The 27,269-nt window shown below is 45.2% G+C and overlaps 1 protein-coding gene across 1 annotated transcript in view; it reads right to left on the bottom strand.

Moving 5' to 3' along the window:
- LOC107110542 (fibronectin type-III domain-containing protein 3A-like) overlaps positions 1-27,269 on the bottom strand; it is a 63,167-nt gene that overhangs the window by 18,122 nt on the left and 17,776 nt on the right. The window contains exons 5-22 of the mRNA XM_015411339.1: positions 26,992-27,226; positions 25,161-25,439; positions 22,787-22,842; positions 18,796-18,950; positions 18,241-18,300; positions 17,521-17,659; positions 14,694-14,747; positions 13,609-13,730; positions 13,340-13,514; positions 12,468-12,554; positions 10,101-10,239; positions 9,547-9,615; positions 9,171-9,289; positions 8,568-8,673; positions 7,830-8,005; positions 5,159-5,272; positions 881-1,048; positions 486-739 (exon numbers count right to left, since the gene is read on the bottom strand). Coding sequence (XP_015266825.1) covers positions 486-739; positions 881-1,048; positions 5,159-5,272; positions 7,830-8,005; positions 8,568-8,673; positions 9,171-9,289; positions 9,547-9,615; positions 10,101-10,239; positions 12,468-12,554; positions 13,340-13,514; positions 13,609-13,730; positions 14,694-14,747; positions 17,521-17,659; positions 18,241-18,300; positions 18,796-18,950; positions 22,787-22,842; positions 25,161-25,439; positions 26,992-27,226 — 2,507 coding nt within the window. The remainder of the gene's footprint in view (positions 1-485; positions 740-880; positions 1,049-5,158; positions 5,273-7,829; positions 8,006-8,567; positions 8,674-9,170; positions 9,290-9,546; positions 9,616-10,100; positions 10,240-12,467; positions 12,555-13,339; positions 13,515-13,608; positions 13,731-14,693; positions 14,748-17,520; positions 17,660-18,240; positions 18,301-18,795; positions 18,951-22,786; positions 22,843-25,160; positions 25,440-26,991; positions 27,227-27,269) is intronic.

The following is a 27,269-nucleotide window of genomic DNA, read 5'->3' as shown; positions in this document are numbered from 1 at the left end:
GGGAGATATTTGTAAATTTCCTGCAGGAATGCAGCAGCACATGTCCAAGGCATTTCAACTTCTGCAGCACTGCGAGGGCATCAGTGCTCCTGAAGCCACACACCACAGTATCGCCTTTCTAATAAAGCAGATGGAAGAACATTGAGACGGGCCATGGGGAAGGCTATCCTGTGTCTGGAAACCAATACACTGATGGTGCTACACAAACAGTGAAGAATTTCAGGCAGGGGGAAAAAAAACAACGGCTCATCATGGGGAAGGCATTAATTGTTTGCAAGCTGGCATCTCCACCGCCATAACAAAAAAACCCACCAACCCGAAAGACTCTAGCACATGTCTCCCACCTCTTGCCTAGTTAGGCCTTCAAGATGATCACATTTTCAAGTGTCCTCGGGCAGACGGCGTCAAAACAAAACAAAGCACCTTCAGACAAACATTTGGCCCGATCGTCAGTCATTTTCGTCTTAAATTCAACCATCTGTTACCTGTATAAAGTGTCTGGCTGCAAGTTCTCCAGGACATGGCTTGTAACTCTGCTGACGGTTAAGAGCTGCTTCTCCCCATACTCGATGTTGTAGCCGGTGATCTCTGCGCCGTGGCAACAGGGCTCTTCCCAGTGGAGGACAAGGCACGTGGACAGAGGAAGAGGCGCTTCCGTCTGGTCTTCTTCGAGCAAGTGCAATACCGTCACCGCTGCTGGCACTGACGCTGGGGTGGTGACCACGGCAATCTCCCCGAAGGGAAAGAGAGAAAAATCAAATGGAAGAAGGACAGATCGGGGGAAGCCCGAGCAAACGGATGCGTCCTAAGGAGGCATGTGGGGGTGGGGAGAGCTGACTGTCAGGCGAAACCTCTCTCTCTAAGCATGGCTCCCTTGGCACAATCCAGACTTCCTTACCTGTACTCTGCAATAATACGTCGTCGCGGGTGCGAGTCCTTTCACTTCGTAGCTCAGAAGAGGGCCTGAGTATATGATATGCATCGATCCTTCCACTTGGCCCCACTCCAGTCTGTATTCATTCACTTCTGCACCGTTACATGCTGGACTCTAGGGCAAATTCCAAATACAATTTTTTAAAAAATTAAAAAAAGCACCCGAAACAAAAGTGCATTCATTTGTGATACGCCTGTGAAGGACACCGAAGGACTGAGACTCGGTGAAGAGAAACCCGTCGCTCTCATTGTGGTCTGGGACCTTTGCAGTTCCGTCACAACCACGGCTCAAGCAAAGGACAAGGTCCGAGTCCAGCAGGACCTTGAAGGCGAACGGGTTTTCCCAGGGCGTGCGCTCTTGAGAGTCAAAGTCCCCTTCGTCGGACACCAGATTATCTGGATGACGGGAGACTTGACTCTCGAAAGCTGATATCCCGAAAACCTCGTTAGTCTTTACGGTACTGCTGGCCTTCAATTCTGCTCTTCTGTCTATGGACCAGCACAGCTGCCCACCTGAAACTACATGCAAGCAAACGCTCCGTGTGAGAACGGGTTCCCCATGGCTCTCAGAGCTGCCTTTAGGAGTGAATAGAGATGGGAAGGCCTGGAAAAAAACCGGAAAAATTAGGAAAAAACCTGTTTTTTCCCGGAAGCCTTTTTGTTTTTTTCCAAAAAATTGGAAAAATTGAAAAAAGAAAAAAAATCGATTATGGAACGTTTTATTTTAACACGATGAATAAAATATTTTTAAGACAAGGTGTTCAAATATTTTCCAAATCATTTCTAAAAAATATGTATGGTGTCAGATTGATCTAATTTCTGTGCACGGAGGACAAGCGAGTCCTAGGTTACAAACTGAACTCTCCAATGCAAGAAGAAGATGCATTTCTTCCTTTAGGAGGTGCTATTGTCACGAGAAAAGAAAAAGGTTTCCGTTTTGTTTTTGCATGTGGGTGGGTATTCTGTTTGTAATAATTGTTTGGATCCACTATATTTTTAATATGCTAGTTGTGATAATTTCATGCCAAGTAAAAATGTCCATAGTCATATTTTATGCTCCTAAAGTAACAGAATGACTTTCAATCTAGAAAAAACAAAAGAAATGCCAATGTAGCATTTTTTTTCAATTCTTCCAAAAATTTCCGTTTCCCCCCGAAAAAAAACGGGGTTTTTTCCAAGCTTCAAAATTTCTGGAAATTTTATATCTCTAGGAGTGAAGTGGTATAAAATAATCCCAGATTCACTGTGTGCCTGATAACAGCAGGAGGAAGCCAGCGCCAGGCAGTTTCAAAGGCAAAAACAATTAGTTGGGGAAGGAGTTTCCCTTTAGGCCCTGGGATGAATCCTATGGATCTGGGCCACTAGTGGAGGTCCTTCCCTGCTGGCAGGAGACCCCTTCTGCTTCAAGGAAGCACCTCTGCCAGAGGAATGGATCCAAGGCGGCAATTTAAAATGTGACTCCAAGAGGTCATCATGTATTTCCGGATGTTGCACACGCCCAGTGCCTTGTCTAAATGGGGTCCTCATCCACTATGCATGTGATGTTAGCAAGGCAGAAACGCAGGCACTGCGCTGGCATGCAAACGCCGCGCCCTTGATTGCCACTGCACATGTGGCAGCCCATCTGATTATATGATCTATTCACCCCACGCCCTCCTGTCGGTGTATCTGGGTGGCTTAGAAGAATGAATGATTTCAGAAATACACGGTTATGCCAGAACAGCAAAACCACAAACGTTCAAATGTTCATTCACAACAATAGAGGCAATTCAATGTCACACACAGATGCAGTTGTCATGGCTGGCCACAGGATGACGCTTTAGAACATCCACCATGTCCCCTGACGACTCTGGTTTTTGAGAACTTTTAAAGTTCCCATGGCACATGACAGCCTTGCTCAGCACTTTGGAAAATACAGACTGTGGAGTTTTTGGAGGTCAGGCTGCCCTGGTCTGAAGGAGCTAATCTTGCCTGCCGAAATTGTTTATGCCAGTGGAGTCACAACATCCCAGCATGCTGTTCTCTGACGCCCCGTGGAAAGTTTTCATTAACTTTTAGCTTAAAAGAGGAGGCGGAATCAACTAGCGGGACGGAGAGCCTGAAATGATGAGAGGCCTGCTGTATTTTATCCATGTTTGTTTCTTAAAACCTGCAACCTGTATTTTTATACACACGCATACACTTTTAGAGTACAAAAACCACAAAAAAAAAATGCAGTACTTTGGATCATCTTTTTAATTCTGCATTATTAAAATAATAATTTTATTATTGGGGCTTCTAGTGTCCTGGCCCCAGTGCTGGACCTCCTGAGGGCACCTGGTATTTTTGGCCATTGTGTGACAGAGTGTTGGACTAGATGGGCCACTGGCCTGATCCAACATGGGCATCTCTTATGTTGTTGTTGTTGTTGTTATTATTAATAATAATTGGATTTATGAATCGCCCGATCCCTGCTATTGCAGGGCTCTAGGCGGTTTACAACATGTAAAAAATATCAAAGTCACAAAAACAGAACATACAAATGAAAGTAATACAACAAATCTAAAAATCAGATGGCGAGTTTATCATTATTTCCTGTTCTGGACTGCCGACCTCCTCGCAAGTGGAGAGGAAGAGGAATAAGTAAGAGTGGGGGGGGGGGTGCCAACCAGTTTGAAACCGGCACTCGCCTCAAGAGGGGGGGGGGGGGGTGCCAACCAGTTTGAAACCGTCACTGCCCTCAATCAACATCTCCACCTGACAGGCCCTGCGGAATTCCATAAAACCCCGCAGGGTCTTTATAGGAGAATAATCCCACTGATGGATTCTCCCCCCCTTTTCTGGTGGGCTACAGGCTGGCAACCAAGCTGACTGAACAGCTTGGTGGCTTCCTTGATGCCAGTCTGTCTAGCCTCCCCAAAAGGGGCGTCTGTTCTTGTCCACTGGTGCCATGGCTAAATCAGGCCTTCAGACACCCCTTTTAAAGCTAAGAGCCCCTGTTACTCTAGGGTGTCTTGGACAGCATGCCAAGCATTCCATGTGGTGGTGGGGGGGGGGACAGCACTGAGGATTTCTGAGCCCTGACCTGGATAGCCCAGGTTAGCCGGGCCCCATCAGATCTTGGAAGGTAAGCTGGGTCAGCCCTGGCTGTATTTGGATAGGGGACCACCCAGGAGAGTCCAGGATTGCTACGCAGAAGAAGGCAATGGCAAACCACCTCTGAACATCTCTTGCCTTGAAAACCCCTTGGGGTCGCCATAAGTCGGCTGCAACTCGATGGCCCTTTCCACCACTAAGGATTTCTGCAGAGAAGTGCATCAGGCAGCTCAGTCATGAACTGGCTTGGTATGGAAACGGCAGGAATACGCGTAGCTACACTTCTTCCTTGGGAAGAAGTAAAAACAAAACATGCTAGCAGCAACCCAAGTACTCAGGGGCCATTGTTTTTATAAGCATTTTGCACATTCTGTCCTCGCAACTTCCAATGCAGTTGGATCCATCAGTATTGTTTTACAGGTGGGAAACTGAATCCAAATGCAAATTTCCCGCCCAATCACTGCAGGAGGTTTGTGGCTGACCAGAGGGATGAAACCAGATTTCCAGGTCCAGTTCTGATGCTGCACTAAGGCATGCAAGTACTCAGCCAGCATGTGAGGAACCATGATCAAGCCAGGACAAAACACTGATCTCTAGCTACTCAAGAGAATTATTCCTGAACCGAAAGCTAGCATTGTGTATTGCAGTGACCAAAAGAATGAAGCAAGGAATCCTTCATTTAAATAACTGGACGGTCCCCTCTGATGCAGCCACTGCCCCCAATCCATAAGATAAGAATAAGCATACTGGTCTAAAACCAAGTTTGAGTCCAGTGGCACCTTTAAGACCAACAAATTCTGGTGCACACGAAAGCTTATATCTAGAATTATACTTTGCCGGTCTCTCATCGTACTGGTCGTGCTTTAAAAGGCTGCTTTAAGGATTATGCAAAAATACATTGGTGCAAATGTGTCATATCAATGCTACCCATTGTTATCATTAATGATTTTATTTAAGTGAAAAGCCCAAGGAAACTGAATTGTTCCAGAGTACTTTGACCCTTATTTTATGCCCTGGTCACATGAAGACTTTCATTACCCAAGTCTGTCAACCATCACCACCCACCAATTTCTGCGTGCAATTCCCTCGTTGACTCGACAGGAGCTTCCACAACAGCTCCTTAGTAAAGAGAGATGCAGGAACAACGTACCTCCCACGAGACCACTACGCACGTTGCCGTCTTACAAGTTAGCTGGGGAGGGCAGCACACGTCCGGGGGGCCTGGAGCAGTCGTAAGCTCTGCTTTTTCTGAGTGAGGCCCCAGCTGTAGGAGGGGGAGGAAAAAGAGAGAGAGATCTGAAAATCACAGCAAGTTAGAAATCAACCAATGTTCGTCCATAAATTGGCAATAATAGAGCCTGGCTGAGGCCTGACTGGTGTCTTTGGCGTGTGAATGGACGGAGCCCCCCTTGAGCACACACAAGAGACTTTGCTGGGGCTAGATTTCGAGATTTATTTATATCCCGCCTTTGTCCTGAATGGGGACCCAAAGCGGTTTACGTTGTTCTCCTCTCCTCTGCTTCATCCTCAAAACAACCCCGTGAGGCAGGTTAGGCTGAGAGTGCGTGACTGGCTCAAGGTCACCCAGCGGGCCTCCATGGCAGAGGGGGAGATCTGAACTTGGGCTTCCCAGTCCCACACTTTATCCACTACGTCTTAGTAACTACAGAAAGACTGAAACGCCCAGCCCACCCTCAGTCAGTTATGCAAACTAATAATGCCACACTGTACAAATTACACTAGAGACTTCTGACTTCTTATAAACAATTACACTAGAGACTTCTGTCTTCTTATAAAGTTCTAATTACAGTTATAACCAATACACACAATAATGGTTTTCCCACCGTGCATAAATAACATCTACACCAGTTGAATAGTGACCTAAGAGTCCTGAGCCCGTGCTGTCTGTTTTGTATTTCGTGCAGTGGTTAAGAGCGCGGACTCTAATCTGGGAGAACCAGGTTTGATTCCCCACTCCTCCACTCGCAGCTGCTGGATGACCTTGGGCAAGCCATAGTTCTGTCAGAGCTGTTCTCTCAAGGACAGTTCTGGAAAGAGCTCTCTCAGCCCCACCTACCTCACAGAGTCTGTTGTGGGGAGGGGAAGGGAACGGAGTTTGTAAGCCGCTCTGAGACTCCGAGTGAAGGACAGGGTATAAATCCAGTCTCCTCCTCCTCTTCTTCTTCTATTTGAAACACCTCTCTGCATCGTGATCTGAAAACTGCATCATTCTAAAGGAAGACGTACTTTCAAGGACTATTAGGTCACTATTCAACTGGTGTAGATGTTATTTATGCCTTACTGCGTGTATTGTAATTAGAACTGTATAAGAAGACAGAAGTCTCTAGTGTAATTTGTACAGCGTTACAGATTATTCTGTTTACTTGTTTGCATAACCGCATTTGCTGTATTTCCATTCTTGTGTGTTTGTCACATTCAATCAGTGGCAATTAAATATGCTTAGGATTAGACTACAATTGTACTCATGGAGATATGTGGGGAAAGCAGGGCTCGTTGTTTGAGTTTTAAAAACCACCAACAGTGGGGGCAACTGTAGCCAGTTGGAAGAGGAGGAGGAGGAGATTGGATTTATACCCCACCCTTCACTACCCAAAGTGTCTCAGAGCGGCTTACAAACTCCGTTCCCTTCCCCTCCCCACAACAGACACCCTGTGAGGTAGGCGGGGCTGAGAGAGCTCTTGACAGAAACTGCTCTTTTTCAAGAACAGCTCTTATCAGAACTACGGGTTGCCCAAGGTCATCCAGCCAGGTACAAGTGGAGGAGTGGGGAATCAAACCCGGTTCTCCTAGATTAGAGTCTGCATACTTAACCACTACACCAAAGAAGAGAGGAGCGAAGTCAGTGGTAAAGATACAGACGTTCAACCAGGGCACGATAGGTAAAAGGGTATAGTCAAACCCTTTGAAGGCTCTGAATAAAAATGTGGTGACGGGAAAAGAAAGAAAGGGAGGTTCCTAAGAGCCAGTTTGGTGTAGTGGTTAAGTGCGCGGACTCTAATCTGGGAGAACCGGGTTTGATTCCCCACTCCTCCACTTGCACCTGGCTGGATGACCTTGGGCAAGCCGTAGTTCTGATAAGAGCTGTCCTTGAAAAAGAGCAGTTTCTGTCAAGAGCTCTCTCCGCCCCACCTACCTCACAGGGTGTCTGTTGTGGGGAGGGGAAGGGAAAGGAGTTTGTAAGCCGCTCTGAGACTCCTTTGGGTAGTGAAGGGCGGGGTATAAATCCAATCTCCTCTTCTTCTTCTTCACCTCTGCTTTAGTTTACACCCCTATGCCTCGGCTGCACAGGAAAACGTCAACATGTTTCCCAATTTTTCCTTCTCTCCATTTCTGACAAAAGTTTCCAACATTATTTCAACTCTTCATCGTCTAACCTATGCAGACTCGGTGACGTGAAATTCCCCGGTGGGAGAACAGGAAACGGCCAGGCACCCTTCCCCCATACCGGGAGCCAGCTTCCAGCCGCCGCAGAGGGGGGAGGCAGAGAGCCGCCCAGGTGTGTCCCCAATCCCGTCCCTGAATCCAGCAGACAATCTCCTTGCCAAGGAAGGTTTTGTATTCAACTTTGGCATTCGGATTAGATTTTGATTTCTCTAAGCTGGCCTGGGGTTGAAAAGTGGGATACAAGCATAGTAAAAAGCACCAGTGTATCCTTAATTGGCACCATCTACCCTGAGATCAGAACCTGGGTTTTCCTGGTTGCAGGATGGGCACAGCCTCGCAAGGCCCTGCTGGCACTGGAAGTTAGTTATGAAAAACGGCCACGCCGTTAACTGATTTGCAAAGAACTAAGCCGGTACCCCAGCTTTGTTGCCTGCTCGTATCCAGAAGCAGTACGTCCTCCCTGGAAGAAGGCCGTTCACTGTGCACTCCAGGGCCTGGCCACGGTAGCTTTGCCTGCGCTCCTCTTGGTCACCGTTGGCCATTTCCACGATGTACTCTGTTACTTCTGAGCCCCCGTCTGCAGAGGGCGGATCTGCAAGACATGAAGGGAAGGACACGAAAATCCTGGTTTCTTAACAGTCTCTAAATTCAACCTGAGCTGTGGCTGATTGTCCCTGTCAGTTATGCCGCCATTGTGGCTGGCGGAGGGGGAGGCAATTGAGTTGTGTCTTCTTTCGGGTTTGGTATGTTTGGTTTTGATTCTCAGTATTCCTCTTATCGCTGCTTGACCCTGGTGTCTGCTGCACCGCTTTCCCTTGGAATGTGAAGCCGTTAGTTTTAGGTGCGCAAAGGCTTCTTCCCTGATTGGCTTTCAGCCATCAGAAGACCCCACTTTGAACCAGGTATAATTGACCCTTCCCCACTTTTTGAATTAGTTCTGACACTGAACGTGTAGGGATGACTTGCCTATACTGGGACAATAAACTGAAACGTCATTGAAAGCCTGCTGTTGATTCCTGCTTGCTGCAAGACTCTGACAAGCCTAAGGGAAAAGGGAAAACTAGCACTACGTTGGCCAAGGCTACCTGGATGTCTCGCATACTTGTGGCAAGATGTATCGGGTTCCATTCTCCCCTCTTCCACTTCTCCCTTACCCCACTGAAGAGCAAGTTCCCTCGGCTTGGCTTTTCCGGCCAGACACGGAGGATGGCACGGCCCAGGAGGAACGGCTGCTGTTTGAACGGTTAGTACATCAGATGCCTAGAAAAATAACACAAGTATTAGCTTATTGAGACTTCAGATGGGGAAATGCAACTACAACATTTATTTCACCAGCGCCATCAGGAGCACAAATCTTTGAAAGCCGGGCTGCACGGCCCTCTGTGCTGTGAATGTGACAATGCTGTGCATGATTTACTCTGCCTATGGGAAGGGCAACAAATGATGCCAGGGCAGGCCCCACTTTCTGACCATCCGCTGTCCTACTTTAACCATCCTCTGTCTGGACTTCAACAGGCCTCGCTCACTTTAAGTTCCGCAGTGATACAGGGGCTAGTAACATGAAGAAATCAGAAACTGTCGTCTGTCGCTAAACCGTTCTATCCTGTACCTTATTCATTCTCTTAACAGAATTACTGCAAAGACGGAGATTCCCAGGACAACATGATCGGCTGCTACTGTCAAATCCTGCAGCTTTTCGGTGCTTGCATAGAACTGCGATACACAACGTCTTGCTTTTAGGGGTCTTTGTTGCTCACCTGACTTTGGCCCCCTCTGCCAACGCAGTAAACCCTTAGCCGGTAGGAAGTACCCGGCTTGAGATGAGCACAGACATGTTCTCGCGTGGAGCCAGTATATGCTGTTTCCCATTTACTTCCTAAGAGAAAAATCAAACACGAATTACAGTCCACCTTAGAGAAAGAAAGAGGGAGGGCGGCTTTGCAATCTTATTGGAGAATATCATCCACTAAGCCATGCATTAAAAATTAAACTGCAGGGATGACTTTGGCTACCCAAAGGGGCACTATCGCCGCAATCCTGTTTCCCGTATCATTTAAGAATCTACGGCGCAGCTACAAAAGCCGTGTTTTGTTCAGACGCGCGCAAAGAGTTTAAGAAGGCTCAGCGGCTTACCAGGTGAGGATTCTGAAATTTCTAGAATATACTTGGAGATGTCTGACCCTCCGGTATCCTTTGGCGGATCTGAAAGAAGTAACACATTCAAAGTGATATCTGCAGGGTGGTAATCGCTGATTAAATATCCTGACCCGGAATGAAGAATCAGACCTGACCATTTGGTCCTGCCCTTATACCATGAGGAGAATATACAGCCTTTTATGTTTAACTCCTTGCAGCTTTTTGGACACAGTGCACATGGATAAAGAAGATGTAGCATGTGCAAAACCACGTTTGGATACATGGGGACGGGGGACAGAAGGAAAAGAATTCTGAACTATGTTTTACACGGCACTCATACAAACACAGTCGTGCTAAATAGGCTGCGATCGAGGCAATGGCCAAACCCATCAGTCCAGACTAATGCGCCCCTCACTCGTTACTTCTCCACAGATGATTGCATGCCAAAACAACAAATGCAGAGTACTGAACTGGAGTCAATGCTGCCTCTTCTGACACAACAAGGAGGGGGAGAGAGAGAGTTTGGCTACAGTAAATGGAAGCTCGCTTACCCCAGGTGACTTTCACATTATGAGGATGGATCTTTCCCTTTACAGCCGGTTTACTTGGAGGTCCAGGTTTGTCGGGGCTTGTGCTGTATTCTACTACCTCGCTAGGACCGCTTTTTCCTTCAGTGTTGTGGGCAAAAATCTGTCGGGTAATAAAGAAACAAGAATGTAAAACGGCAGCTTAAATCTGGATGGCGGATAGGACAGGAATCAGGGGAGGGGAGAGCATCTGACAGTGAGAACTGTTCAAGGGGAGCTCGGAAGAAAGGCTTGGGAACAGCCGGTTCTTGTGGACAGAAAGGTCTGTCTCTTCCAGGATGAAATACCTATGGTGATTTCAGATACGGTAGAGCATTTTTGAATGATTTAAATTTAATAATATTTGATATATTTTCGGGATTAGCCCTTTTCGTGTTTTACCATATTCTTTTACTAACTTTTCAAACTCCGTTAATTGCCTTAAAGTAGAGCTCCTATTTGCTATGTGGATGAACATGCTGTTTAGTTGTAAATGCTGAAACCACATTAAGTTTTTATTTAGTCATGCTTCAAGATCCTTTTTCTCTAGTATATGTCTGTTGCAAGACAAATCGATTATTCGAGTTATCTTTGCGGATTTCCAAATTCTCACATAGGAACATAAGAACATAAGAGATGCCAATGTTGGATCAGGCCAAAGGCCCATCCAATCCAACACTCTGTATCACACAATGGCCAGAAATACCAGTGCCATCAGGAGGTCCACCAGTGGGGCCAGGACATTAGAAGCCCTCCCACTGTTGACCCCCCCCCAAGCACCAAGATGACAGAGCATCACTTGCCCCAGAGTCCCTATCTATACCTTGTGGCTAATAGCCACTGATGGACCTCTGCTCCATATGCTTATCTAATTCCCTTTTGAAGCCGTCCATGCTTGTAGCTGCCACCACTTCCTGTGGCAGTGAATTCCAAGTGTTAATCACTCTTTGGGTGAAGAAGTACTTCCTTTTATCCGTTCTAACCCGACCGCTCAGCAATTTCATGGAGTGCCCACGGGTTCTTGTATTGTGAGAAAGGGAGAAAAGTACCTCTTTCTCTACCTGCTCTTTCCCATGCATAATCTTATAAACCTCAATCATGTCACCCCTCAGTCGTCGTTTCTCCAAGCTAAAGAGCCCTAAGCGCCTTAACCTTTCCTCATAGGGAAAGTGTTCCAACCCTTTTATCATTCGAGTTGCCCTTTTCTGCACTTTTTCCAAAGCTATAATATCCTTTTTAAGGTGTGGTGACCAGAATTGCACACAGTATTCCAGATGAGGTCGCACCATTGATTTATATAGGGGCATTATGATATTGGCTGATCTGTTTACAATACCCTTCCTAATAATCCCCAGCATAGCATTGACCTTCTTTATTGCAGTCTCGACATTTTCAGTGAGTTATCTACTACAACTCCAAGATCTCTCTCTTGATCAGTCTCTGCCAGTTCAGACCCCATCAACGTGTATTTATATTTAGGATTTTTGGCTCCAATGTTCATCACCTTGCACTTGGCCACATTGAACCCCATTTGCCATGTTGACGCCCACTCGCCCATCTTTGACAGATCCCTTTGGAGTGCCTCACAATCCTCACTGGTTTTCACCACCCTGAACAACTTCGTATCATCCGCAAATTTAGCCACTTCACTGCTTACTCCCAACTCCAAATCATTAATGAACAAGTTAAAAAGCAGTGGACCAAGTACTGATCCCTGCGGTAGTACTGATCCCTCACGTAGTTAGTGTCTTCCCCTGGCTGAAACCATTTTTGATTTAAGAATGACGATACTGGGGAAATGTTTGGTGCCAATTTATGTCTATTTTTATCCCAAATTGACAGAGGTTTATTCTATAAGTCCTAGATTTAGAGTATGTTTTAATTTTGATCAATAAATATTAGCTAGTTGAACTCAAATTCTTACATTTATACAAGATGGTTGCTAACCCAACTTGTATTACTGGAAAACATGTTAAGGGTTTTAATTAAGTTTTAGATAGATATACTGAATAGAATATCAAGAATATTATTAATGTTAAATAGTTTGTATTGTTTGAGATTTTCTGTATCGTTCTATATTTATTCAATAAAATTATTTTTAAAAAATTAAAAGATATGGTAGAGCACAGGGGTTTAGACTTCCACGTTTGTTTGCATTGCCTGTTACGGCACCCGGCTTGGAGGTTTCTGAAGCATGCTGGGGACATCAGCATTCACCCGGTCTTCTTTGCACGATTTCTCCCTCTATAGTCAACAGGTACCAGATTTTGCATTGTAGAATCCTGGGCTCTTTACAGAAACACTACTGGCAAATAATCTTTACTCTCACAAAAGCTTGAGTTTGACACATACCCTGAATTTATAGGAAGTACTCCTCCTAAGGTCTTTTAAAGTGCAAGAAAGTTCGTCTCCATTGTACCCTGCTTGGAAACCATAATCCTGGGGAGTGGGAGGGAAAAACAAAGAGGGGGAAAATGAAACAGACATTTCCCACAAACATTTAATAGATCAAGAAACATGTAAGCTAAAGCCCACTTGGGTTTTTAAAAGCCAAGCGTGTGATGCAATCTTCTACCGAGTCTGATCGCTGCTTCACCTAGCGCAGTGTTACCTACTCCGAATGGCCGTGGTTCTCCAGTCTCAGGCAAAGAAAGGCCATTGGTGCTTTCCCAGCACCTGCTCCCTGAGACCCTTTAGCTGAAGATACCAAGGACATGGTCTCTGGCATGTCAAGCTGCTGATCTAGCACTGAGCCAAGACACCTCCCCAATCCTGCCCACTCGGAACTAAACTCTGCTCTCTTATGCACAAAGAGCTAATTTGGAGAATGAAGTGCATCGGGCAGCACTGGCTTGCATGGAGCTCCACATGTGCCCAGCATGGAGCCCCGCATATGCCCCACAGTGCTTTAGACTGCAGGGACTGTCCAAAATTGCTGGCAACAATTAGTTGTTCTCTTTCTAGAACTGGCCATTCAGTGCTCACTGGGATTGACCCAACCCCTACGGGGTGCAAACTTGCAGAGCAGGTTTTGCCAATGAATTCTTCCTGGAAGACCCCAGGACAGTTTGACTGCTCCTTCCACTGGGATGTTTGAATCCGTGTACAAATTATTCAGTGGGTGGTCCTGTCGTGTTCTATACAAGAAGACAACTTCAGTTTCCTAGATGCTGGCCCTCCAGGTTTCCAAACCCATTAAAAAAAACAAAACTGCAGAAACTTACAGAACCTTCCTCCTCCATTTCTAAAATGTAGGTGAGGGAGTCATCTGCAGATATTCCACTGGGAGGACTCCATTCTAGCGATAACCAGGTCACTCCTCCATCGGTGAGCCGAGGGGGCAGAGGCGGTGGGGGAACGATTCCTATGGTGTAACATACCAACGGCTCACTGAACCCACTGGGGAGGGGGGGGGAAATTCAAGAGATCAGGGAAAGCTCCGAGTCATTCAAAACTTTATGGAATCCACACAACTGCACAACTGCACCTTTACCTCATTCCGATGTCATTTTTAGCTGCCAGCCTGAATGTGTATTTTGTAGAAGGGGTCAGCTTGGTTAGTTTGTGCTGCTTCAGATGACCGTAGTAGCATTCCTTGAAAGCCCCGTTCTTTCCCTTGCCAAAGAAATACAGCCCATCAGATCACTGACCATATATAGTAGACTAATTAGACAGTCGCCCCCGATAAGGCATAAATATGCCAGATTCTGTACAAAGGAAAGACAAGCGCTGCGTTTCTATACATCTTACACGTTTTTCACAGATTTGCTTCTTGGGCATGAGCAGTTTTGCTTGTGGCTTTTCAATGTCTACAGAGTTCAGGGAGGAAAACCCCCGTAACCTGAGCTCACTTCATAGCCACCCCAGCAGCGGTGACATGCAAGCCAGTGAGGGGATGCGAGTTCTAGATCCAGAGCCCATTCCCTTAGTTCCCCCCCACCAGACCAGGCTGCTTTGTGCCACAGTGAGCTGCCTTTCAACAATTCCCCGTTTCCTCTTCCGGCCCCCTTCACCCGTTGATGTTGTTAACCCTTTCAAGCCACAAGCGCTTTTGCGATTATCTCATTCACCATAAGAAATCTGAAGGATCCAGTATTAGAGTTAAGCTCCAACACTGCAGATTCCAAATTAAGCGACAGTCATTCCTTTTGAGGGTTAATACATCTCGTTTGTGTTATTTTAGAAATGCACGTGTGGCCTCTATGCCACTACACCTCCAAGATTCCACACCGTAAGAATAAAAACAGAATTATTACATTGGAAATACTAAGGCAGCAATAAATAAATGAAACACACCTAAGAGGCATAAAGTAAAACTAATAACACAATGGCAAAGTGTTCTATAGGGTTCTGACTGAGCATTTCAGGGAAGCCGTTTCATTTTCCATGGTGGCTTTCTGGGAAAGAGAGATTGCAGCATATTCATCTTCAGCTAGGGGAAGGCAATCTCTCAGCCTCGCACAAACAGGAAGCCACTGAGTGGCACAACCTGTGGCACAGTGGGCGTAACCAACACACATTTTCAGTTCTACGGGATGACTAAAGCTAACGTTCCTCTCTCAAAAGCAAAGAACTTACCTCATCCCATTCTAAAAGGTAGTTCGTTATCTTGGAGCCATTATCATTTGAGGACTGAAAAGGAAGAGAGAGAACTATTTTGCCTGAATGCTTAACACGATGGATAGAGGGGGGTTGCAGTATAACAACAATAACCACGATAGAACTCCTGCAAACTGTGCAAACTGTTCACAATCCAATTTGTATTAATGCAACAACAATATATCTAATCCACTGTACAATTATGCTTTACAGTGAATAAGGACGTCCCGAGATGAAAATGAAGACGTCACCAGATGAAAATGGACGAACTCCCCCGGGGTGTTATATTCGTTTCGAGGCGTCTTTTTCATACATAAAACCTCCTAACAAGAAACATATCAATTACTCATTACAGGAAAATCTCCCAGCAATAATAAAATCCAGCATTCAATTACCAATCCATACATACAGCTGTACATCCGCATGATCACAAATCTTCCAAATTGGACTCTCCTTTGTTCTATAATAAAATATAATTTTGTCATCTTATTCTGTTTCATCATTTCTCCAAACAAAACAATAAAAATTGTATAATACATATGTTCTTACCCTATACATTTTGAAGTTACTCACAAAAAGCATTAATACAAATTGGATTGTGAACAGTTTGCACAGTTTGCAGTAGTTCTATCGTGGTTATGAATGCTTAACACTGCAATTTTTGTCAAGGATAAGTGAAGTATTGTTAAGAAAGTAGTACTGATTGATCCATTCATACAAATTGGGTTTTATTTAATGATGAGTAAGAGTGCAAGAGCAAAGCACGGGGGGGTGATCTCCACTTTATATTATTTTGCTGTGCCCTCCTTGCTGTATTTTAATATTTGTGCATCTGATACTTCAAAAGAAAAAAACTCGAAAAGAAAAAAAAAACACTCCGCTACTTCAACAGTGTTGGTTTCAACAGATAGGATAAGCAAAGTAAATAACATAATAATACAGCATTTCATTGGGCTGTGCTTTGGTTAATGTAGGCGTATGCAGCTGTTTGCGTTTCACAGGAGTCGTTGGCCATCCTCATCACGCACTCAAAGAAAAATTCTTTTAAACCAAATACTTGTAAAGTGTAAACTGAACCCAGGGAATGGTTCGTGCTGAATTGAACCCAACAAATGTCCACGCAGGCATTACTAGAAATGGACTGTGGAGACACGTGCGCAACCCACACTTCCAACATCAAGAAAGTGTACAAGGATTACAATGGGGAAGACCTCCAGAGATGGGAGTGCCCCTGTTAGCAGGATGGAACCACAGGATCCGCACCAAATTAAACATGATGTCCTGCTCCGTCTTTCTTATATACGAATCAATTCTCCTTGCTTTCTGCAGCCCGCCAAATGCATGCTGCTGGCTTCCCAAGGCTCGTTTAATGGTGTGTAGGCAGCCACCCAAACATCCAATCGCATATGTTGTTTTGCTGTGTGAGTGAGTGCTGCCCTACTGAAATGTGTAGGTAAACCCCATCATGAGGTTCAACTATTATATGTTCAGTGACCCATGGTCATACTAAATTAGCAATCAGCACATCCCGAGGCTATGCTAGTGATGTTTCAGCTTCCTGGGTGGTCTGAAAGTACCTTCACCATTTGGGCCTTTAGTCCGTGTCCATCACTCCTGTACCACAGGGATCAGTACTTGGTCCACTGCTTTTTAACTTGTTCATTAATGATTTGGAGTTGGGAGTAAGCAGTGAAGTGGCTAAATTTGCGGATGACACTAAGTTGTTCAGGGTGGTGAAAACCAGGGAGGATTGCGAGGCACTCCAAAAGGATCAGTCAAAGATGGGCAAGTGGGCATCAACATGGCAAATGGGGTTCAATGTGGCCAAGTGCAAGGTGATGCACATTGGAGCCAAAAATCCTAAATATAAATACACATTGATGGGGTCTGAACTGGCAGAGACTGATCAAGAGAGAGATCTTGGAGTTGTAGTAGATAACTCACTGAAAATGTCGAGACAGTGTGTGACTGCAATAAATAAGGCAAATGCTATGCTGGGGATTATTAGGAAGGGTATTGAAAACAGATCAGCCAATATCATAATGCCCCTATATAAATCAATGGTGCGACCTCATTTGGAATACTGTGTGCAGTTCTGGTCACCACACCTTAAAAAGGATATTATAGCTTTGGAAAAAGTGCAGAAAAGGGCAACTCGAATGATAAAAGGGTTGGAACACTTTCCCTATGAGGAAAGGTTAAGGCGCTTAGGGCTCTTTAGCTTGGAGAAACGACGACTGAGGGGTGACATGACTGAGGTTTATAAGATTATGCATGGGAAAGAGCAGGTAGAGAAAGAGGTACTTTTCTCCCTCTCTCACAATACAAGAACTCGTGGGCACTCCATGAAATTGCTGAGCGGTCGGGTTAGAATGGATAAAAGGAAGTACTTCTTCACCCAAAGAGTGATTAACACTTGGAATTCACTGCCACAGGAAGTGGTGGCGGCTACAAGCATGGATGGCTTCAAAAGGGAATTAGATAAGCATATGGAGCAGAGGTCCATCCGTGGCTATTAGCCACAAGGTATAGATAGGGGCTCTGGGGCAAGTGATGCTCTGTCATCTTGGTGCTTGGGGGGGTCAACAGTGGGAGGGCTTCTAATGTCCTGGCCCCACTGGTGGACCTCCTGATGGCACCTGGTATTTCTGGCCACTGTGTGATACAGAGTGTTGGACTGGATGGGCCTTTGGCCTGATCCAACATTGGTGTCTCTTATGTTCTTATGTACAGCGACTCCCTGAAGCACCTAACGTGGTAGTCCGCTGCTGATCTGAAGTTCTTGATGGCTAAAATATAAAATTACCTTCCATTGTAGATTCAGGCTGTTTTTGGTTCTGTTGACTACTTTCGGTGCAGCTGGAGGGTCAGGTTCACAGACCTCTGTAGTGAAACTTGCCAGTTCTGAAACAATTTCCTTTGCGGAACTACTTGAGGCTGAGAGTCTATGATTGGGGGAAGAACAGAATTAAAGGTTAAGGAAATGCTCCAGGTATAAACTGACACCAAGATCTGTGACTGTTGATAACGCACTGATAGACAGTTATCTAGAGGGCAGGACTTGGTATCTGTAACTCTTCTTCTAGGTCAGCTGCCCAGCTAGGGGGAAAGGAGAAGATGCTAAAGAGGCAACCCTGTCCTTGTTGAAGAAAAAACATGGGGCCCTCCGGCTTTCGTGTCACCCTCCCCTGCATAGTAAGGCTGGGAATTTTATCAGCTCCGAGGACAATCAAGCCGCTAAACGGCAGCAGTGAAACAGTCCTAACGTTAGAGAAGGGAAAAAAGTATTTGATATTCTGACGCACCAGAAGTATTATCCAGCAAACAGAGAATATAGACTGTGCCAGCTCAATGCTTCATCTTCTGTCTTCTAACCCCCACTACCCCGCAAATATTCCTTCTATCTTTTAAATAATTTCAAACTAGACTGCTATTTGGGAAGGGGCATGAAGGACCGAGGAGGAGGCCATTTCCCATCATTTCAAGAGGTTCCGTTTCTTGCAACACCCTCTCTCTCCATGCTCACCTAATGTGGAAGTCCGTGGCTGGTCTGAGATCAGGAACCGTAATAGTCATCTCTTCACCACTGTAAAGAAACGAGTACATAAGGCAACAGCTAGATATTTCTAAGCATAATAGTCTACAGCGGACTACAACAATGTATTTCCTGCCAGATGGTCCTGCCCACACCAGTGAATATCCTTGCAATGCTATGGTAACTACATGGCACTGCACTCTAGGTACACGGGTACAGTGGTCAACAGACGGTCCAACTCAGCATTTCCCTGAGTTTGTTCAATCCAGGGATTTCGCCCTAGGGGAAGGAGACACCCTATGATCTATCTAAAAATAATTTCTGGGAAACACAATGCCAGTTAGGGGGTTAGATTCAACCAGCTTTTTTTAGTGATGACACAGGAATGAGGGGAGCCCCCTGACCTCCCCCCAAAAAAGCTACACTGGGGGTCATGGAAATACATGGACAAAAGCGATGGGGGTTGTAGTAAGGAGGGGAGATGGAATGAAAAAGCTGGCTAGGTCCAACAGAGGTCTTATGGTTGATTTGAGAAACCAAACTCACACATAGATTGATTTAAATTTTCCGTTTTTGCCACTGCTCGAAATTGCCACTTCAAACATGAATGTTTCCGTTGTGACATTCTGAGATTCTCCGTCTTGTGAAGCAACTGGAGGATTCCAGGACAGGACTGCTGACCTTGCTTGTATTTCAGAAACCTGTGAAGAACAAAAGACCGAGTGGAGTTACTTTTCTGGCATGCCTTGCATATCAGATAAAGTATATGTGGTTCATCCTCCTATTTTTTCCTTTACCCATTAGTGAAAGTGCTAGGTTTGCTTTATCATTGAAGCTGTTTGTGGGTGGGTGGGGGTTTAACAAGGTTGTTTTGGGGGTGGCAGTGGTCTTGCAGTTCTTCAATGCAACATTTGCTTAACTTACATTTATATTTAAGTATTCCTACTAAAACTACGTCATGGCTGGTTCTCTCCTTCAGCATCTGTGTTCTGCAATCACAGATGTTATCCAATGAAGTCCTTTACAGCAGCAGCCTTCGGCCTTTTCAGATGCAGAGTATACCTTTAAGTCTAAACTAGAACATGTTGACCTACTTGACATTTTGTACCATATAGGGTCTCTCCTCTCCTTTTCTCTTTAGGGTGACGATAGCACATGAGGGCAGGGCTTCTATATTTCTCATCGTTATAGTGAATAATTTGTTTTTGCCTTTTATCGGCAGGCAAAGCCAATCACGTAGGCCACGCCTCTCAAAACATCCTCTTCTGTTTTAATGAATGAAAAAAAACCTTTTGCATCTGGGTCATGTTTTTCCCATTCCTTGGCTGTTCTTCTTAAAAAAGAATAGGATATAACTTTTTTTTAAGACGGTGATGATGAGGGGTATGCAATTTTTTTTAGCAGTATTTTTTTCATTTCAGGTCTATTGGACCACCACCCCCAATTCAGAATTTCTAAAAATTCCCAGATCCCAATATCAGTATTATATTCAGATCCAGGGTTTTTCGGCAATCCCAAATGTTTTGGGAGTCCAATAGACACAAGAAGGAAAAAATGGTAAAACAAAAAGTAGCGGCAAAGCCGCAAAAACCAGCTGACAGGCAGAGCAGATTGTTCCCCCAGTCAGCTGTTTTTGGGCCTTCTACAGCAGTCCATTTAAACAGGGGGTGTTTAAAGGGACTACAGAAGACAGCTCGGCTCATCTGAGGGCTGGCTTCTCCTGCAGCCTCGTTTAAACGTGTTCCCGCCTCTTCGCTGTTTTTAGGATCTCCCCTGAATATATTCCGGACCCCCCCCCCCCCGGTTTTCTTGAAAGATCCCAGATATCTTTGGGATGCCAAAATAAGGTATTATTTCTGATATCTGTTCAGCTTGTGTCGATCTGAATGCATGCCCCTAGTGATTACAGTGTCTGGTACAATCCCTGATAAGCATCACCTGACCAGCTGAAGACCAGATGCTTTAAGTAACAGTGTTTCCAGAGGATAAGGGGGGGGGACTCTTTTTGACTACTGAAATTACCATTTGTTTCCAAAGTTCACCTATACCCTTTGACACGTAGGAGAAATTGCACATCTATTTTGCTGACACAATGTATATTGTGAAAAGCTGACCCATTTATCCCACTAGCTTCCTAGCAGATATACTTGGAGGCGAATGTGGATACTTCCCATATGATGGTGTATATTATTTTTTCACAGTTATAACAGATATGGTGGGAAAACTGCCCGTGTGTGAAGCAGCCCTTGGAATATTCATGATTTCCTTAGCAACAGGTTTCAAGTGCACGTGGCCTGAACACATGAAGCTGCCTTATAATGAATTCTTGGTCCATCAAAGTCAGTATTGCCCGCTCTCCAGTGCCTCAGGCAGAGGTCTTTCTCATTACCTACTCTCTGGTCCTTTTAACTGAAGAGGCCAGAGATTGAACCTGGACCTTCTACGTGCCAAGCAGAGGCTCTACCACTGAGCCATGCCCCCTCCCCTCTTTGGTACTAGGGCTCTTTTTGTAGCAGGAACTCCTTTGCATATTAGGTGACACCCCCCTAATGTAGCCAATCCTCCAAGAGCTTACAGAGCTCTTCTCACAGGGGCTACTGTAAGCTCTTGGAGGATCGGCTACATTAGGGGTGTGTTGCCTAATAAGCAAAGGAGTTCCTGCTACAAAAAGAGCCCACACCCCTAATGTAGCCAATCCTCCAAGAGCTTACAGAGCTCTTCTTACAGGGGCTACTGTCGGCTCTTGGAGGATTGGCTACATTAGGGGTGTGTCGCCTAATAAGCAAAGGAGTTCCTGCTACAAAAAGAGCCCCCAACTACAGTCTGTTGGCCTCCTATAGCGAATATTCTGATAGGACAGTTCACTGGGTTGGGGGAGCCTAGTCCCAGATATTTCTATCTCTTGGTAGAATACAAGTTTAAAAGGACTGTATTTTAATGTACTTAAATACCCACAGGTCGGGTACTCAAGATGGAAAGTGAAACCCTTGGTTTATTTCCACTTGGTTGTGTTGACTGTGCAAGTATTAATCCCCCCCCCCAAAAAAAAAAATCAGAGCTGGCTCAAAGCTCGCAGGAATCTAACTTAAGCAGGCTTTGTGTCAAACCTTATAATTGTAATTCTGAGGATTTCAAAATACTTGCAGTCCTGCATGTTCCCAAACTTCACATCCCTTGGGAACTTGTAGTCGCGGTAATTTACTGTAAATGACCAAGGCCATTGCAAGCCTTGAGAATCTGGTAGTTTCAGAGCACTGATGCAAGTTCAGAGGGATAAACAATATGGACTTGTAATACCTCTGAGAGAACATAACTTACATGCTTTGGAATCAGAATGTTTCGGGTTCGGCTGCCTAGCGTTTGGGGTTAAAAAACGCAGCACAGCCCAAGATGTCTGGAGAACCACTGCCAGTCAGAGCAGATGATACTGAGCCAGATGGACCAACTCAGTACAGGCTGTTTCCTACGATTAATTTCTACAGCTCAGTGTGACTCAGTGGCGTAAGACATGCTTTGCCTGCAACGATCCTCACTTCCAACCCTGGCATCCAGGGCTTTTTTTGTAGGAAAAGCCCAGCAGGAACTCATTAGCATAATAGGCCACACCCAACAACAGAAACTCATTAGCATATCCAGCCACACCCCTGACAGCACAGCTCATTAGCGTATCAGGCCACACACCCCACGTTACCAGAAGTGTGGTCATCCAGCCACACCCACCTTTTGCTTCTTATTCTGTTTACCTTGTTTGTTGTCAAAACCCAGGGCTTTTTTTGGTAGCGGGAACTCCTTTGCATGTTAGGCCACACACCCCTAATGTAGCCAGTCCTAATGAGTTTCTGCTGTTGGGTGTGGCCTATTGTGCTAATGAGTTCCTGCTGGGCATGGCCAACTTGGGAGCCAGCCAAAACTCCGTTCCTGTGCGTTCCTGCCCAAAAATAGCCCTGCTGGCATCTATAGTGAAAGACCTTTCTTTGCCCACAGAGTCCATGGAGAGCTGCTGCCGGTCTGAATAGACAATACTGAGTCAGGTGGTCTCCCTTTGGGATCAGGCAGCATCATGCGGCCCTGTGCAAAATGGCTGCACAGAAGTAAGCTGGACCAGCCTTGTTAAGCAAGTAGCTAGGGCAGGGCTCCCTGCTTAGTGGCAGAGCACGTGCTTTATAAAACCCCATGTTCAGGCTTCAGCATCTCAGGTCAGAGTGATGAGAAAGACTGTTCTCTTCCTGAGACCCTGGAGACCTGCTGCCAATCAGAATTTATCACGCTGATGGAACAAGGGGTGCTAGGCAGTGTCGTGTTCAAATACAGACTTTACCCTCCACGTCTTATCACAGTTTCAGATACTGAGACCCCACAGGATTCTATCATCTACAAAATCATACGGAGTGGCTGTGGTTAGTTCACATCTATGGAAACCCATTTTCTCCAGGGATTCTACTGCAGTCTTAGCATACTAAAAATCCTTTCCAGTTGGGCAGGATTTGTTGGAAAGAATGCAAATGGAATCCCAAACTGTTTAAAAGAGGTAACTTACTATAGGTTTATTGATGCTAAAGAGCTCGTGTGACTTTCTGGATTCTGTGTCAGATTCTGAAAACAAATAAAGATGTATTAGGCGAGGAGAGAGAAATAAACAATAATCCTCAAGTGCTTTTGACATTATTGCAACTACAATGGAGGCAGCGTCATAAGAAAGCACAGTATATACTGTGCAAGGTTCACTGACCTTCTTTATTTTGACCACTTCACAGATATAACAGAATTATACAAACTTCCTTGCAGTTCACATCAAGGACCTCAATACATCTTTGTTTCCCTTTGGCTGAAGGAATTTTAGAATTCTGGAGCATTAAAATCCCAACAGTAAACTTGTCCATCTGCTACTCTATTTTGGAGACACACTGTGGCCTGTTTTTCTTTTGTTAAAAGTTTTTTTCCAGAAATTCTTTGGGAGAAGTCCATTTTTGAGATTAGCTACATACCACAAGATAAGCAAAGCTTTTCTACAAAGGATGTTTGTCCACCTTGCCATAAGGTATTTATATAAAATGGGGAGGGGGGGGAGCTGTAAGAGGCTTTTAGCATTTGAAAGTTCAGACTACAATTTCATCAAGGATTGTTTAAATGATAAAAGGAGAAAGTCACGCATTTCCACTGCTCGTGTTTCAGATGATTTCGTGTTAGCTTTTCTGCTTAGCTTGTCAAGGCTCAAATTAATGCAAAGGGCGGAATAAGTCAACAGAAGCAGAGAAGATTCATGAGCTCAGGTCTGAATGCAGACTAAGAATCTTCTCGTTCCCTTTCCCTTATCACTGAGGTTTGCTATTCTTATTGCAAACAGTGTCATTTCAAATCAAGAAGAACAGACCGCTTGCGCTTCGTTTCTTCAAGCAATGGTAGAACAAACTCCACACGTGTTTTTTTTTTGCAATGGAACCAATACTGTGGTGCATTTGTTCCTCTGTGAAGTAGGTTACTCCAGAAATAAGGTACGTTATTCCAATCCAGTGGGACATAAGCAGAGCCGACAGTGCAGAAAGCACAGAAGCAAAGTACTTTACCCATAGGAGTTCCTGCTAGAGTAAAAACTATTGCTCCAACAGTATAGGTACAAAGGCACCCTTTTAAGTAGCCTGTGGCTGAATCCTGAAATGTATGTGCTTTACCACTTCAAATGACAGATGCACAGAACATACTCTCATGAACAGCACACAGACTTTTTGTTGACATCATTAAAACCCATAAGACAATTTTGAATGCACAGGCTATTGCTGGTCACAAGACTGAATTCCAACACAGAGGCCAACTGAACACTTGTCATTCCTGGCTCTGTGCAGACACAGAGAGGCAGGCGGAAGCCTAACTTGGAGCAAAGTCAATCTCGCAGTTCAAGGGCCTTTCCAGCAATCCTGATTGTCCCTCCTATACTCAAGCCGCTAACCTCCAAGGTAGGGTTACCGACCTCCAGGTGGTGCCTGGAGATCTCCTGGGATTAGAGCTGATCTCCAGATGTTTGAGATCTGTTTCAGATCGGTTCACTTGGAGAAAACAGCAACTTTGGTAAGTGGACTCCATGGCATTATACCCCACTGAAGTCCCTCTACTCCCCAAGTCCCACCCTCCTCAGGCTTCCCCCCCAAATGTCCAGGTATGTCCCAATCTGGAGCTGGCAACCCTACTCCAAGGGCAGTCCTTATGCAAGAAACGTCCTTGAAGTTAGGCTCTCTATACTATCCCCATGGCCAGAGGAATTAGCACGAATTTTCCAACCGCAATGCAGACATATCCGGTGCTACTAAATTCACCCTGAGTGCAGTCACACAATTGTTATCAACCACTTCCTGAAGTGGTAAACGGGTTGAAAGAGGTCAGGACCGCGGTTGTCATTTCTCAGCGCTACATTTTTGGACCCTCTGCAACCTTTTGCCTCTGGTTTGGGTAACCCCACCCTTCTCTTGTGGTTTCTCACTCTTATAATGGAAGAGTAGAATATAACAGGCAAGGTAGCATAAGGCAGACATAATTGCACATGTACAACTTCCGCGATAAATACAAGGAAAAGTTTTTCTAAACATAATAGTACAATCTGAAGCATGGTATTAGGTTCCAGACCCTCTCTCCTCCATGTAAGTATTTAAGTTCCCAATTAACATGTTGCCACAAACATCTCAGATGTCCTCTACCGAAGGTATGGAGACAGGGGTCAGACACTTCTACTACTTAAATAAGGCCATACAATTTTTTAAAAAAACTTTTTTGATGTTGTCTCTTTAAATCTTAAAACAGTAAAGGAAGAAATGCTTCTCCCCTTTCTCCTCTATGCTTTGTCATACAATTTAATTCTTGTTAGAACTTGCATGCAAATGTATGCAGCACATTCCCCAAAGAGTTGAAGAGCTCTAGTGTACCTCCCATCTCTGCATCAGCTGGTGGGCTTCCCCTGGTCTTTCCTATTTGTTTCTGCTTTATTTGACCTCCTGCTCCTTGCTGTCCCTTTCCATATCCGTTCTGAATGTTGGTGTTAGAAGAATTTTGAACTTTATGAGGCGACGACGGAGGGCTATTCATTTTATTATTTGTATGTCCACTGGCTTGTCGGTCTTTTAGCCTCTTCTTCAAATGCTCTTGCATTTTGAGAGTCCTTTCATCTCGCTGAACAAAATTTGTTCTTCCATGGGAACGGGACTCTAAAGGAAAAAAGAGCACGTTAGATGGAACACACATACACACGGAGTGCCTTTTCGGGTTAGAAAGACAGGTGGTTGCAGGAGTTAAGCGAGGGACCCTATTTGTGACAGATGAACTGCTGGTTTTAAAAGCTTAAAAGCCTTCAAGAGTTGGACAGCCAGAAATCCAAAATGCACATAATAATTGAATACAAATTGATCAGTCTTAAAAACATATGAAGCTGCTGTCTATTCAGACTGGCAGCGGCTCTCCAGGATCTTCGGAAGAGGTCTTTTGCATCAACTTCTACCTGAACCCTTCAGCTGGAGATGCAGGGGTCTTCTATGCACCCAGTAGATGATCTGCCACTGAGCCACAGCCCCTCACCTTGGAAGATAATTTTGTAATAACAATGCCAATTAGTACTTTTTAAAAGATTGGCTGTGCAGGGTGGACAATCCTATTACAGTAACACTTGTCCAATTTCTAATGCCAACAACTACAAAACATAACTTCACCAGCCTGAGGAATTAATCACATTCCCAAGATGCTTTGGTGGACACTAACTCAAGCGATTCCAGACACTGTGGAGTAGGTTATACCATTTATACTGCATTCAACTAAGCCCAAAGCAGCTGGGCTTAGAGTTCTCACCATGACCTCCACGGACGGGATCCAAGGACTATGCACTGCTAAAGAGTTACCCACCTAGAATTATACTATGCAACATTCCACCGTGGTCAGCAGTATCTTCCCTTTCTTAATTTCTCCCCTGCCCCTCACACAGTCACTCAACAATTAAAATAAAACCCTAAGAATGAAGCTCTCAAGTAAAAATATGTTACAGACCAGAGATATTCACTCGCGTGGCTCTTCTGAGCCACCATGCCCCAACGTGGCACCTGCCCCATGTTTTAGGAAAATGGACAAGGCCGCTGCCCAGCGAGGCTTGTGGCTGGCAGACGGTTCCCTCCTTGAAACAGTACTTTTGTATATTCATTGTAAACCGCCCAGAGCCCTGTGTGCTCAGGGATGGGGTGATTCAGAAATTTTAATAATAATACCCAAATAACAAAAAGCTAAACAGAAGAGCTCTGCTTTGCAGGAGCTGCAGAACTCAGATAAGTCCCTCAAGGACCACGTACCCCATCTGACAGCTGGTTCCACCAGCATGGAGCCACCACAAAGAAGGCCCTCGTCCTGGTGGATGCCAGGTGAACATCCCAGGGGCCAGGCACCACAAACAGGTTGTGGGTTGAAGAATGCAAATTTCAGGAGGGAGCATGTCAGAAGAGGCGGTCCACTTAGGGCTTTAAAGGTAATCCCCAACACCTTGAATTTGATCTGGAACTCAATCGGCAGCCAGTGCAGCTGTTCCAAGATATATAAGTGTAATGCACTGTTATTAGTTGACTCCCTCCGGCCAGGAGACAGGTCGCTGCATTCTGCACGAGCCTGTTGACTGTCAGGTGCCACACAGAAAGCAACCCCCTCAAGCTTCATGAGTACTGGTAACTTGACTGCAAGACCGCATTTCATCTCATGAGTTAAAATGAAAAGTATTGGCCTTACCTTGCTCTTGGTAAACATGCGGGGAGGGTGGCGGAGGATGCTGATGAATGAACTGTGGTGGTATTTCTCCTGTCCCCGGAACTGGAGGATACACCGGATGAGGCGGATGGGGAAGCAAAGCAGGGTGAGGGTGCATGTAATGGGGCACGTGCGGAGGAGGCGGATGCATGGAGGGGTGGAATTCAGTGGAATGCGGCATGACGACAACTTTCCGAACTCCATTTTCTTCCACCACCTATAACACAAAGAGAAAAACAGATCATGACATTAAAAAAAAA

The sequence above is a fragment of the Gekko japonicus genome, unplaced genomic scaffold, assembly GCF_001447785.1.
Source record: "Gekko japonicus isolate JY-2015 unplaced genomic scaffold, Gekko_japonicus_V1.1 scaffold2365, whole genome shotgun sequence".
NCBI classification, from domain to species: domain Eukaryota; kingdom Metazoa; phylum Chordata; class Lepidosauria; order Squamata; family Gekkonidae; genus Gekko; species Gekko japonicus.
The sequence above is the reverse complement of the archived record's forward strand: the minus strand, read 5'-3'. Positions and strand labels throughout refer to the sequence as shown.